Raw genomic sequence first — 12,364 nt, 5'->3', positions numbered from 1 at the left:
TTGTGTCAAACTGGAACCTAACCAGTGTGCCAGCAATTTCTTGATGACTGCATTTGAGTCCTTGCTCAATGGTGGATTACTTTAGAGACTGCTGACCAAATATGAATTGCTTCTGGACATGTCGAGCTAAATAGCTCTGGCTTGGGTTTATTTTGAAGATCATCAGAAAAATTAATCAAGGCAAGTATACTTTTTATTGTAACACTGTCTGTGAAGTGATGCAAGACCTGCCAGTTCGTATTAAATCTTCTATTTGATATCTTAAAATATGGCTTCATAGATTTCTAGGGTCAGGCAAAAGAACACGAACAGTTGGAGAGTTGTGTTATGTCTACACTTCCTAACTTTGCAATGCAGTTTCTTAAGCAGGGCTCGTTTGCAAGAAATGTTATTACATCTTTCTGATTATATTACAAACACTAATCAATATAAAGCTATCTGATTATCAACCTATAGTTCATACTTTGTCATGTTTTAAGGGCAACGGATCACCTGTTATTACCTTTGTTAACCTTGCAATCAACGGATACTTTAAAATGTTATATGCTCCTTTAACTTATGGCTCTTACTTGTAAAGATGGTGATTGTCCCTGTCTGTTTCTCTGGCATTTGTAGAGAGGATTCTCCGTTATTTTCTCTGATGAAATTCCTGAAGGCCAATGAGGAAGCCACGGTGTAGCTCAAAACTAAAGCCCAAGGTAAAACATGTGCTAATATACTAAGCGTATCCACGCAGATATGTAGCAGTGATAGTCTTACAGCTTGATCCTTAGCACATAAGACTGGAAGGGGCCACCCGGCTCATTGAGTCCCCTTCCTTGGGATTGTGGCCACCTGAAATGGAGGGCTGCTAGTCAGGTTCGCAGCGCCCACGCCATGGCAGCCCCAAATGGGCTCGGCTCTGGTGGAGTTGCCGCTTGCAGCGGCGCCAGCCTCAGGATGATGCACAGAGGCTTTTGGGAGCCGTGAGTACTCGGCCCTGGGGAGGGAGGACCCTTATAGAGGAAACATGTCAGTAGTCAACCTTGAGTGTTTTGCGGGGTGGGCGGTAGGGGAAGCGTTAACCTCTCGTGGAAGCATTCGAGTGATGGGGTAGCCGGGCTGGTCCTCGCCTCTCACATTCATGCATCATGTCATGTAACTTCACCTATCGATTTAACTTGTGGTTTCAAGTAATATAGTTCACGTATTGATTTAACTTCACGTATCGATATAACTTCTGGTTTCAGGTAATACAGTTCACGTATGGATATAATAACTTCAGGTATCAAGTCCTATAACTCATGAATCTCCTCTGAAAGTGCGAGACTGGCACGTGTTTTCCTAGCGTCGTTCTTCTGCGTTTCGGGCCGTGCTCAAGTGGTGTCTTCACGCTTTTTGCCCAGCTGCACCACCGCGGAGGCTTGTCTTGCATTGGTACCGTGGGGCGCGGCCTGTGAGAATTGCTGCCACTGCGAGGGTGCTCCCCGCTTCCCGCCCCCGCCTGGCTGGGCTCTTCCTGAGGGGAGGCTCCAGCGCCCTTTCTGTCCGTGGGGGGAGGGGGGGCCCCCGGGCTGCTGCTGCGGTGCACGAAAGGTTAAGAGAGGCTGAGCCGCCTCCGGCTCCAACGGCCGCCGCGCGCGAGCCCGCCCAGCCCAACGGCGAGGAGCGGCACCAGCCAATGAGAAGCCGCAGGTGTCCCGGGAGTGACAGCCGCAGCCGCCCAATAGTAAGCTGCTCAGACGCGATTGAAGGAGGCGGGTCGGCCCCGCCCAGTAGGAGGGTTCTGTGGGCGCGGCCTCTCCTCCCGGCGGGGGGGGCGGGGCTTCAGCGGCGCTATATAAACCTGCGGCGGAGGGGCCGCGCCGCTCAGTCGGCGCCGAGTGGGGCGGCGGCAGTTGCTCCGGTAGGGAGAGTTTCCCACCGTGCCGGGCTGTCTCCCTACGTCCCTCGTCACCTTCCCGCCGCTGCACAGGCTAGGGGCGGCCCCGCCCGCTGGATGCGCCCCGGGGCCGGGCGGGAGCGCTGCGGCCGCGCGGGGAGGATTTACCGCGGCCATGGACGACAAGTACCTGCCCGAGCTGATGGCGGAGAAGGACTCGCTCGACCCGTCCTTCACCCACGCGCTGCGGCTGGTCAGCCAAGGTGCGCCCGCCGGGGGGAAGGGGGTCCATCTTCCTGTGTGCGTGTGCCGGGTGCGTGCACTTGTGTGCGTGTGCCCGGTGTTGCTGCGTGTGTGCACTGCCACGCGTGTGTGCGTGCGGTGCTCCTTGTGCAGCAGCCACCGGAGCTTGCCCGCCGCTGCCTTCCCTCGGTGCCCTCTGCCGCTTCTTGCGGGTACCAGCCTCTCCTTCCTGCCCTGGTCTAAGGCAGCAGTTCCCAGACTGTGGCAGGGGTGCGCAGACAACCTGTAAGTGGTACGGGTGAGCAGATCCATTATAACTATATGACCAGCGTTTGCTGGTGGTACTTAAGGCACCACCGCCAGCACAGGTTGCAGTTGTACTTAAGGCTGCATGGTTTTAAATTAGTGGTATCAGTCTGGGAACTGCAAGGGCTGGTGTAACTTTCCGTCAACCTCCCGCTTGAATGTGACCTGCATCTCCGGGCAGCTCTCGGCTCAGCATCCTCAGCCAGGGGCACAGCCCTTTCCCAAGGGAAGCGATGCCCCGGCTTAGTCCCAGCGGTTCTGCTGCAGGCAGAAGGGAGAAGTGATTTCAGGCACCGGGGTCCATTGGAAAAACATTTTGTGTCTGAAAGCTGCCACAATTGTTCTGGCAACAAATGTTCATGGAGAAATGTTAGCAGGCATTTGCGCGCGGCGTGTTTGCACATCATGTGCAAACATCGGATTGGTTATCGATTAAACCCTCGCTGCGTTAAACTGTTTTTCTTCAGAATTCATAAAGTCAAGGCAATGGGTCGGCAGGGTTTTGAATGGTAAAATCCCAAATTTAGGACTCCATCTGTTTGGCAGCAGGCTCTTTAAAAACAAATGAAGAAGAAGGACTCTGACTTGAGCTGCTCAAATGAGTAGAAAGCAGGATTAAGTAGAAGTTGCTTTACCTAAATTATACTTATTTAAATATATTCGGGCTACAAATGTTATTAGATGGGTATAGCCTGTTGACTTTCAGGTGTTAAGAATTCTCTACTTTTTTTGAGGACTAATAGCTTCTGCTACATACTATAGGGGGGTTGCACTAATATAGGCAATTTCATGAGGGCAATAGAAATGATTTTTGCTTCTTGGTCCCCTTAAGCAGTCAGTGCTCCTCGTGTTTTGTTTTGGGTTTTTTTTTTTGAGGGGGGGGTCTTTTGGGTTTTTTCTAAGAAATTTTATATATGAAAAAAAGCAAAACAAAAAACACTTGCATAACGTATGGAAAGCGGAGAGGGGTGGGTGAGGGTGGAGGAACTAGCTCAGAGGAAGGAGCTTGGTAAAGCAAATTTTGACATAGCAGACAAGAAGCTTGGTTTAACATGTACTTGTTTTAATGGATATTTGTTCATGAAACTTAAAGCAACATCTGTGCTTCAATCATGAAGAAAATGACCCACTTGTCAATGAGTGACTGAGTGAAGGTTGCGGATAGAATATTTTCTGAATAGCAGCATTCTGCATGTGTGTGTAAAGAGGGTTTTTGAGGAGATTGTGCAAACATGCATGGTACTTGTGAGAATAGACACAAAGGATAGCTCTGTGTGTGCGGTCTGATAAGAGTGAAGCTACCAGCATTAATGCTTGAGTTTTTTTTTTTCTTTTCGTTTTATGGATGAGTCAAAAATCTGCAAAGGAAATAGGTGCCGGCAACTTGATTGGGAAGTGATATGACCTTTTAAGTTCCTTGATGCAATAATTTGATTGTTGCATCTGTGTACACTTGGTAAGTTTCTAGCTTGCAGGACTAAAAAATGGAAGGTGCTCTTGGAGCAAATGGATTAGGAAGAGCTGTCTGTTAATGGGTCTTGTGTCCATGTAGGCTCCTTTCTTCAGCTCCGGTTTTAATAAGTGAAACACTAAGTGTGAACCCATTGTGTTCAAATCTGTAGTCGCTAAAATAAAAGCTCAGTAGGTAACAACTTGCTAGCTCCATGTAAATGCAGGTTTCATTCATAACAATGCATATTTAAAGTGACTGCAGCTGATGGGTGGCTTCCCAGGCAGTTTGTATGCTGGATTGATGTGAAGCATCTAATTAATGAAAGAAGTGGAAAATGGAGGTTGTCTGCTTTCTGTAAGCGATACAAAACTGTACTGTGATTAGTGACTTCAGGCTAGAGAAACGGTTCCTGAAAATGGCTTTTTAAACCTACTAATCTAAACTGTAACAGGTGGTATTCTTTGATGTTAAATGGAGAGTGCTTTTTTTTTTTTTGTTAGAAGTGGAAATAACCCTTTCTACTGTCTGCCTGAATTATGCTGGTTTGTATTTTGAGACAAATGATTCCCCTCTCATTCTCTTTCCTTACAGTTGCTCAGCCACTTATTTTTGAAAAATTGAAAGACAGGTGAAGTTTAGCTGTTTTTGTTGTCCTCTGTTGCAAGCAAAGACATTAACAAGTCTCCAGCTATGTTAAGGCTGGGTCTCAAGGGAGCAGAGTTGTCCTGTGGCCAGAGTTTTAGTATCTGCTAGTTATTGTTTTCACACACAAGTGGATACACATGCATCTGTATGTCTGTTTTCTTCATTTGAAAGGTTAAGTTATAGAACTCTGAAAAATACATCATAAAACGCATCGGTGGGGTGAAGAACTTTAATTTGCTAATAGTAGTTCTGCAAAATGTGTTACTTCAGCATTTAGCAGTAGCTTGCATGACAACACATTGGACTTCTTGTCTTAAAGAATTGAAATAACGCATTTTTTGCCTACATACTCATTACCTTCATTGCTACTTCCATTTGCCATAAAGCAGTAAACAATAGTCTCATTGTCCCCCCAAAAACCAAAGTTTCCGGTGGTTTTAATACAATTCTTACAAATATAAATGGAAAAAAAGTTAGTTTTGAAATATTATGGCAAACAAACATTGGAACAATTCACTACTGCTTAAATTTAGTAGAACAGTAGGGGTCCTTCTCTTGGAGGTAATGAGAATATATTGTCAGTTCTGGTTTGAATGAGGCATTTACTTTTTATACTTGAGCAAAATGCATGAAACCTGTTTACTGTAATATAATTAGCTTGCTTTCTATCCACTCAATTAAGTTGGTGACAGATTAAAGCTAGATATACAGATAAATCTTTCGGTTGCTTAATAAGGGGATTGTCCTGAAAGGGTTAAGCTGTAGCTGCTGTTATATCCTGATTTAAAAAACAAACAAAAAAAAATTGTCAGAATACTCTTCTTTAAAAGGAAGGCCCCCTTCCTATGGGTGTTAGGTCACTGTAGAGAGCAGGAGGTATACATACCCCTGCCATGTATAAGCGTGAGGGTATGTAGCTTTCCATGTTTAAAATTTGGGACCTGGCTGACTTGAGAGACAAACGATAGAACTGAAAGTTCATATGAACAAACTGGAAAAATGCAAGGAATGGTACACTTGGTCCTGGTGTTGAGGCTAGGCGAGATCTTCTATAACCTTTTTGTTCTTATTTCCTATAACTTTATGATTTAACATGAATTTTTTTTTATCAACTTTTTTTTTTTTTAAAGTAGGATGAGATGTTTTCTGCAAATAACAGAAAAGGAAATCATTCCCTTTAATGAAAGGTTTTATAAATACTTTTCACTGCAGCTTCTCTCAAAAGTGACTTGTCAGCTCTGGTATTAACACACAGGTTGGGGGATGCCTTTAATATGCAATGGATTAATCTGCTCTTGGTGCAGGTAGAAAACTATTGAACGAAGGCTACAGTAGTAGGTTTTTCCTGGTTAAAATGAAATTTCAGTAATACAGCTTGCATTTGGAAGTTTGTGGTACTTACCTTTTAAGGAAAGGTAGGTAGGGGAGGCCTTTCTTTAGCTTCCCCATCCAAATGTCTCTTCAGACTTTGGAATTAATACCGTGTCTGATATTACATTTTTCTTTTGAAGCTGAGCAGTTTGCCTTGGATGGTTTTCAGTTGAGGTAGGCAAGTTGTTTGGCTTGATTTCTTGTGCTCAGTGTGGACTGCCTTCCCCCTTGTATAGGCAGACAAGGTTTTTTGGGTAGATGTAATAAATATATATATATATATTTTTTTTTTTTTATTAGACCAACTAAATAGTTGGGGGGGAAAAAATTGTTTAGTGCAAGCTTTTGAGCACAAACACCCTTCTTCAGGTGTAGACAGTCTGTTTGTTTTTTTTTTTTTAACTGTTCTGGGTAGAATAGAAGCCAATATGCAAAATGCTTATTTTTTTGCTCCTTTGTATGGAATCTAATGCCCCTGATCAAGCAGCCCTTTGCAAAGCTGACTGCTTTTGGCTGTGCAGTACATTAAAATATGTTTGCAAATATAAACATTTGTTATGTTGTTCCTTGCAGTAAACTGTTAATAACCGAGGAACGCTGTAAACATAAACAATACAATAAAAGATTGGAAAGGGGAGGATTTGTATTAAAGAATGGAAGGAGGTAATTTTAGGAGCTGCTCATCTTGTGTTGTCTGATTATCTTTAGTGTTGGCTTATAATGCATATCTATTGAAATACGAGAAACTACAAATGGAAGAAGTTGGTTAACAGAAACAAAACCTGTTAATCACACTCCATTTGTAGCTGCTTATTATGGAAAACATCTGAGAACCTTAAAAATAACTAAGGCCACGTGATAAATGCGAAATTTGAAAGGATAGCATATAAACACAAAGAAAAACAATCTCAATTTAATGCTGTACATATTGTGTCTTCCACTCTTCTATATGCTGAAGCAGAGTTTCACATGGCCTTCAAAGAATAATATTAAAAATATTTAGTCCTGTTCCTGTCTCCTTACTTTTTGATCTCGCAGGATATAAAGTGGCAACAGGCATCAATAGAAAGTCAGCATGTGCACTGACATGTTGCTTTACTGTTTGGGCACCTATGTGAGGTTTGCTCATTCTTATGTGCAAATCTCTGGAGTAGCAATGACATACAGCTCAACTAAGGGCTCTCTAAATGAAATTTCAGAGAAAATGGTGGGGAGAGGCAAGGTAAGAATGTTTTTCTAAGTTTTTATTTAAGAGCACCTTTGTGTTTCATTTCTGTGCTACAGGAGACTGATCAACTGGCATTCAGTAAATGAAAGTTTTGTAACTAGCAACGAACTTGCATTTTTCCAGTCGGGTTTCTTCAACTAAAGTCTGTGACATTACTGAGGAACTCTAGCTTGTGGCCTTCCCATCTTCAAAGCTGCTGGGGGCTGCATGCCTTTGGGCCACACCAGGGTGATCTGCCAACCCCCTGCTACATCATGTACCTGTGCCCCCTCCCACTCCTGCACCATGTGTCTACTTGTGCCCTCCCTGCTGCACTGTGTACCAGAGCAGCCCCAGGCTCATGGTGCTGCTCCACACTGTATTGCCCTGGGCCTGGGGTGGGGTGGAGACAAGACAGGCAGGAAAAGCTAAAGGAGGGTGGGGGAGCCTGGAGACACCAGCTGCTCTTGCAGCCAGAGCAATGGGGGGCAGGGAGAGTGGCATCTATGCAGGAGCCCAGGGGCTGCAACTTAACCCCCCCCTCGTGGGCCACATTGAAAAATGATGGGCATTGGTTCCCTTACAGACTCCTTTAATCACCACATAACCATTAACAATGCATTGGTCATCTCGGCCTCTGTGGTATTATCAAAGGGGTGGAATACTGCTTTCTGTCATTTCAACTTGGCACGCATGTTGCGTTCATAGAGAGATGAATGTTTTTCTATTTAAAGTTGTAGATACAGTAAAATGATCAGAGGAGGGAGCCCATAATCCAGGGCTGGCGTGGCTCTGCGGGCTGGATCTGGCCCATGGGCTGTAGATTGAGCACGGCTAGATTAGGGGATTTGGACCGTAGTAGTGATCTGAATGTATGTAGCTTTTTAGCAACCTCCCAAAACTTGGGTAATGTGAGAGATTTTGATTTATGTGTTTCATAGGTTGCAGCAGTGGGAAGCAATAATACTAGAAAATATATTAACAGTACTGTTTTGGGATCAAGGGTTAGTGTTCAGACTGTCCTTACAGTGCCAGTAAATTCTTAACTTCTTCATTCGCTGCATAAGTGCCTAAAACATTCAGTGATGGGGTAGTCGGGGAATTGGAACTTCTTTTGAAGGCAGGTTATATTTAATTTTAGCCCTATAAAACTGAGTTTTGGATATCCATAGGAAATGTAAGAACCATAGGTATCAAGCTCGTGCAATGTAATGCTATTTCTGTCTACTAGTGTAAAATGTAGTAAGTTTAACTGGAGTACTGTAAAATATAGATTAAGCTAATCATCTTGTACTTCATGCCAGGCTCCTCTGCTCTGAAGCATGACTGTAGCCTGCAGCCACTCACCAGTGATCACATCTAGTCTAAACTGACTTTAATTCACTTGCACACTTACTTTGGCAGTCAATGAGAGTGATCGAATTTAAAGGTTTCAAATGTAAATTGCCATGGTTTGTCACTTCCAATCCTCTTTGACACCAGCTATGCAAATTTAAAACTGTAACCTTCTGAGTTCTTTCCAACTTTTCTAGTAAATAAGAAGGTCACAGAGCACCGATTGGTTGAACTTTATAGCCCTAGTCTCATTCGATGTGACTTGCACGTACTTCGAAATTCTACACATGCAGCCTTTGCTGTGCCCCCTCTGGGATTTTTTTTTTTTCCCTTCTTCTCTTTGACTTTCTGAAATATTTCAAGTCAAGGTATTTAAATGTCTTTGTCCTTCTCATTGGGAAGAACTAGGTATTAAGGTTGTGGCAGAGGAACAGCCCTTGTAAGATATTTGACACAGCATTGTGAGATGTTCGTCACTTTTTAGAAAATGTTCGGGTTAAACGGATTCAGGGTTGGTTAAGTGGCATATCTTACAGTATTAACCTGGTGGAATGACTTGGGTCTCTTTCTAATTCAGTTTTGCAAGAGCCATTACTGGGTCTCTTAATTCAGATTTGGAAGTAAAACTAAAATCACTGCTGCCTCTCTTTAAATTAGTGGCTGATGCAGATTGCACAGTGCCAAACTAATACAGAGGAGCCAGATATAGTAATCTGAATAGTTTGGGGACACCTATACTTGTATGGTAAGGTAACAGGCTCTATGAATGGGGGGAGAACAGTAGTTATGATGTACCTGGACTTCAGCAAGGCTTTTGACAGTCTCCCATGACAACCTCATTACAGGTTGTGGCAATACAGACTAGATGAAAATGCTGTTAGGTGGATACCTAACTGGTTGGATCATCCAGTGCTCAGTGTCTAGCTGGGAGAAGGTATTAAGTGGGGTTCCTGAGGGGTCTGTCCAGGGTCTGGTATTGTTTAGTATCGTCATTAATGATTTGGACAATGGGGTTGAGTGCATGCTTGGCAAATTGGCAGGTAACAACAAGTTGGGCAGATTGGTGGATATCGTGGAGGGAAAGGCTAGGATCCAGAATGACCTGGATCGACTGGAGAAATGGTCTACAATTGATCAGATGAGAGTCAACAGGGTTAAGTGCAAAGCCCTGTACTTTGGATGGAATAATGACTGGCTAGGCTATAGTACTGCAGAGAAGGACGGGGAGGTTAAAGTAGACCAGGGGTAGGTGATTGTTCTTTGGCTGGAGTGCCGAGAACCCCACAATGCCTGCCTTGGAAGGTGCCGGAGTGCTGGTGTGCCAGAAAAACAAAATGAGGGCAGGGGGTACATGGCAGAATGCCCTGCTCATGCCCCTTGCCCCCCAGCCTGGGCTCTGGCTGTCAGCAGCTGCTCAGAACCTGGGCCAGCTGCAGACATCTGCTGCTTCCCAGCCCCAGACTTGGCCCCATGCTCTGGGGAGGCAGCACATACCGGCAGTGCTCCCTGCTGTGCTGCCCTTGCTGCTTCTGCTAAGCCGCATTGGAACCCGGCACGGGAGGGCACAGTGCGGGGCGCAGAAAGCTGCCTGCTCCCGGTTGCCCTACCACACGTTCCCCTGTGTGCACGGGAGCAGTGTGGGCAGCAGTGCAGGGATGTGCCCCTCACTACTGCCCCCGCCTGCAGGAGAAGTGTGGCAGGGGAGCTGGGAGCAGGCAGCTTTCTGCGCCCCCTGCCGTGCCGGGTTCCAACGCTGCTTTGCAGAAGTGGCAAGGGCAGCACTGCTGGTATGTGCTGCGTCGCTGGGGCTGGGTCTCGGAGGGGGCTGCAGCTGGGGTGGAGAGGCAGCAGATGTTTGCAGCTACCCAGAGCTGGGGCCGGCTGCAGATGGGAGGCTACAAACAGCTGCTGCCTCCCTAGCCCCCAACGTGTGCTGAGGAAAATGGCTTTGTGTGCCATGCTTAGCATGTATGCTGGGGCTTGCCAACCCCTGAACTAGACCATAAGGTAAATGAGTCAACTTTGTGCTTTTGTTGGGGGGGGGTAATTGGGGATAGGTGGAGTTGTATCCTGGATTGTATTGACATAAGTGTCACTTGCATATCAAAGAAAATTATTGTTCTGGTCTGCACTAGTGAAGCCTCACCTGAATTCCTGTGGCCAGTTGAGGGCCCTACGCTTCAAGGAGGATGTGAGCAGATTGGAAAGTCCAGTGTTGAGTGGGGGAAAAAATCATTAGAGGCCTGGAAAGCATGACGTAAGAGGAAAGGCTGGAAATGCTTATGGAGTGATTTCCAGCCAGGGTTGCAGCACCTGGGGTGTTGTCAGATCTTTTGAAGGGTGCTTTGAGATGTCCAGAGAGAAGTAGATAAGCTCAGGCTTGTCCATGTGACAGATCTCCAACACCCACTACCTGGTCCATCTGCAATGGGGTAAGCACTGAGAGTTTCTCTGCAATGGGGTAAGCATAAATCTATTCTTGAAATTGAGGTGGGGTGATAACACTCTTCGAATAACTAAAAGGGCAAATATTGAGAGCATGGAGATGGGTTTTTCCTTGTGGTCACAGGGGACAGAACTAGGAACTATGCCTTCAAGCTGTAGCGGAGGAAATTTAGGTTGAAGATTAGGAGGAACTGTCTGACTATGACCAAGCATTGAAACAGGCTTTCTAGAGAAGTTGTGGAGTCTTCACCCCTGGAAATTTTAAAGAGCACCATATACAGATGTTTGGCGGGGATGGTATAGTCAGGGATGCTGCTGCCTTGAGCAGAAGGCTGGATTAAATGACCTTGTGAAGTCCTCCTACCAGTCCTGATTTCCTGTGATCCTGAACTAATTCAGACCAATTCAAATAGAGCAACTTTAAGGCAGTTAAATGCAAAAACCATGCATCTAAGAGCCAAGAATTTATAACTACAGAATAGGGGCTGTATTCTGAAAAAGATTTGGTCAGGGCTTTTAGTAATAAACGGGGAATTAGAGTTTGAAGGTGATGAGAGTTGTTTTTGTTTCATCTTACTATTTCATACAGATCTTAAGACACTAATTTTGTGTCCAGTTCTGGCATTTGGGGTTTAAAACTGAATAGTGGAAAAACTGAAGTGGGGTAGGGGATGATTTGAAGACTGGAGATAACGCTTCAGTCAGGGGCTTAAAGAACTCAGTCTGTTCTGTCTTTTTGATAAGCTATAAGGTGCACTGACTTCAGTGTACAGGTACCTTCTAGGAGAAAGTACCAGATACTAAAGGTCTGATTTGAAAGTGAAGGCATAACAAGAACCAGTGGCTGGAAGCCCTTCAAGGCATGTCCAAATTAGAGCATTTCCACCTTATTTTAATGAGTAGTAACCCATTGGAGTGAACAGCTGGTGAATTCTACTTGTGCATCTTCAGATCAAAGCTGAATGTCTTTTCTGGAAGGTATAGCTGAGTTACAAAGCCACCATGGAAGGGTAACTGTTAATGGTCTGTCATATTTGACAAAAGCTTTAGGTTGCCAAGGTGGGAGGAGGGCAGTGAATTAAGCTTGATAGATGATAAAAATGAACCCTTAGTGGTATTAGGTTAAAACCTAACCTCTATGAGTTTGCGGCTGTCGTGTTGGTTATGCAATGCTTTGTCTATTCTTCGCATACATCTCTTCCCAGTATGTCCCTTTAACAGAACTCAGCTTTGCCATATTTCCCATTTCCCTTATTGTTCTCTTCCCATTGTTAGTCTGTTTTGCAGATGCCTCCTTTCATCACATTTCTTTTTTCCTTTTTGTCAAGTTAAAATTAATAGGAAACTGGGAAGTTTAAGTGAATTCTGCTCCATTTCCAGTTGCTGCTATATTGCTGGCTGCCTTCCATCTCCCGTGTTTGATGTCTTTATCAGACTTTCAGCTTCAGCTAGCAGCTCACCAGGAGCAAAGCTGCAAGGCAACAAACAAATGCTAGTC

General features: G+C 44.8%; 1 protein-coding gene across 6 annotated transcripts in view; it reads left to right on the top strand.

Annotated features, from left to right (window-relative positions):
• The first annotated feature begins 618 nt into the window (after positions 1–618).
• The window catches only part of KHDRBS3 (KH RNA binding domain containing, signal transduction associated 3), a 187,575-nt gene continuing 175,829 nt past the window's right edge, over positions 619–12,364 (top strand). For 2 of the 6 annotated variants that reach the window (XR_001374058.3, XM_014611510.3), the window contains exon 1: positions 1,840–2,124. Coding sequence is in view for 4 of the 6 variants with exons in the window: in XM_014611510.3 (XP_014466996.1) it covers positions 2,037–2,124 (88 nt within the window). In the remaining 2 variants the exon portion in view is untranslated. Of the gene's footprint in view, positions 699–1,837; positions 2,125–12,364 lie in introns of those variants that run through there. The other 4 variants (XM_059723717.1, XM_059723715.1, XM_059723714.1 and 1 more) reach the window with 4 other exon arrangements.

This window comes from Alligator mississippiensis, chromosome 3 (assembly GCF_030867095.1).
Source record: "Alligator mississippiensis isolate rAllMis1 chromosome 3, rAllMis1, whole genome shotgun sequence".
Lineage (NCBI taxonomy): Eukaryota > Metazoa > Chordata > Crocodylia > Alligatoridae > Alligator > Alligator mississippiensis.
The sequence above is the reverse complement of the archived record's forward strand: the minus strand, read 5'-3'. Positions and strand labels throughout refer to the sequence as shown.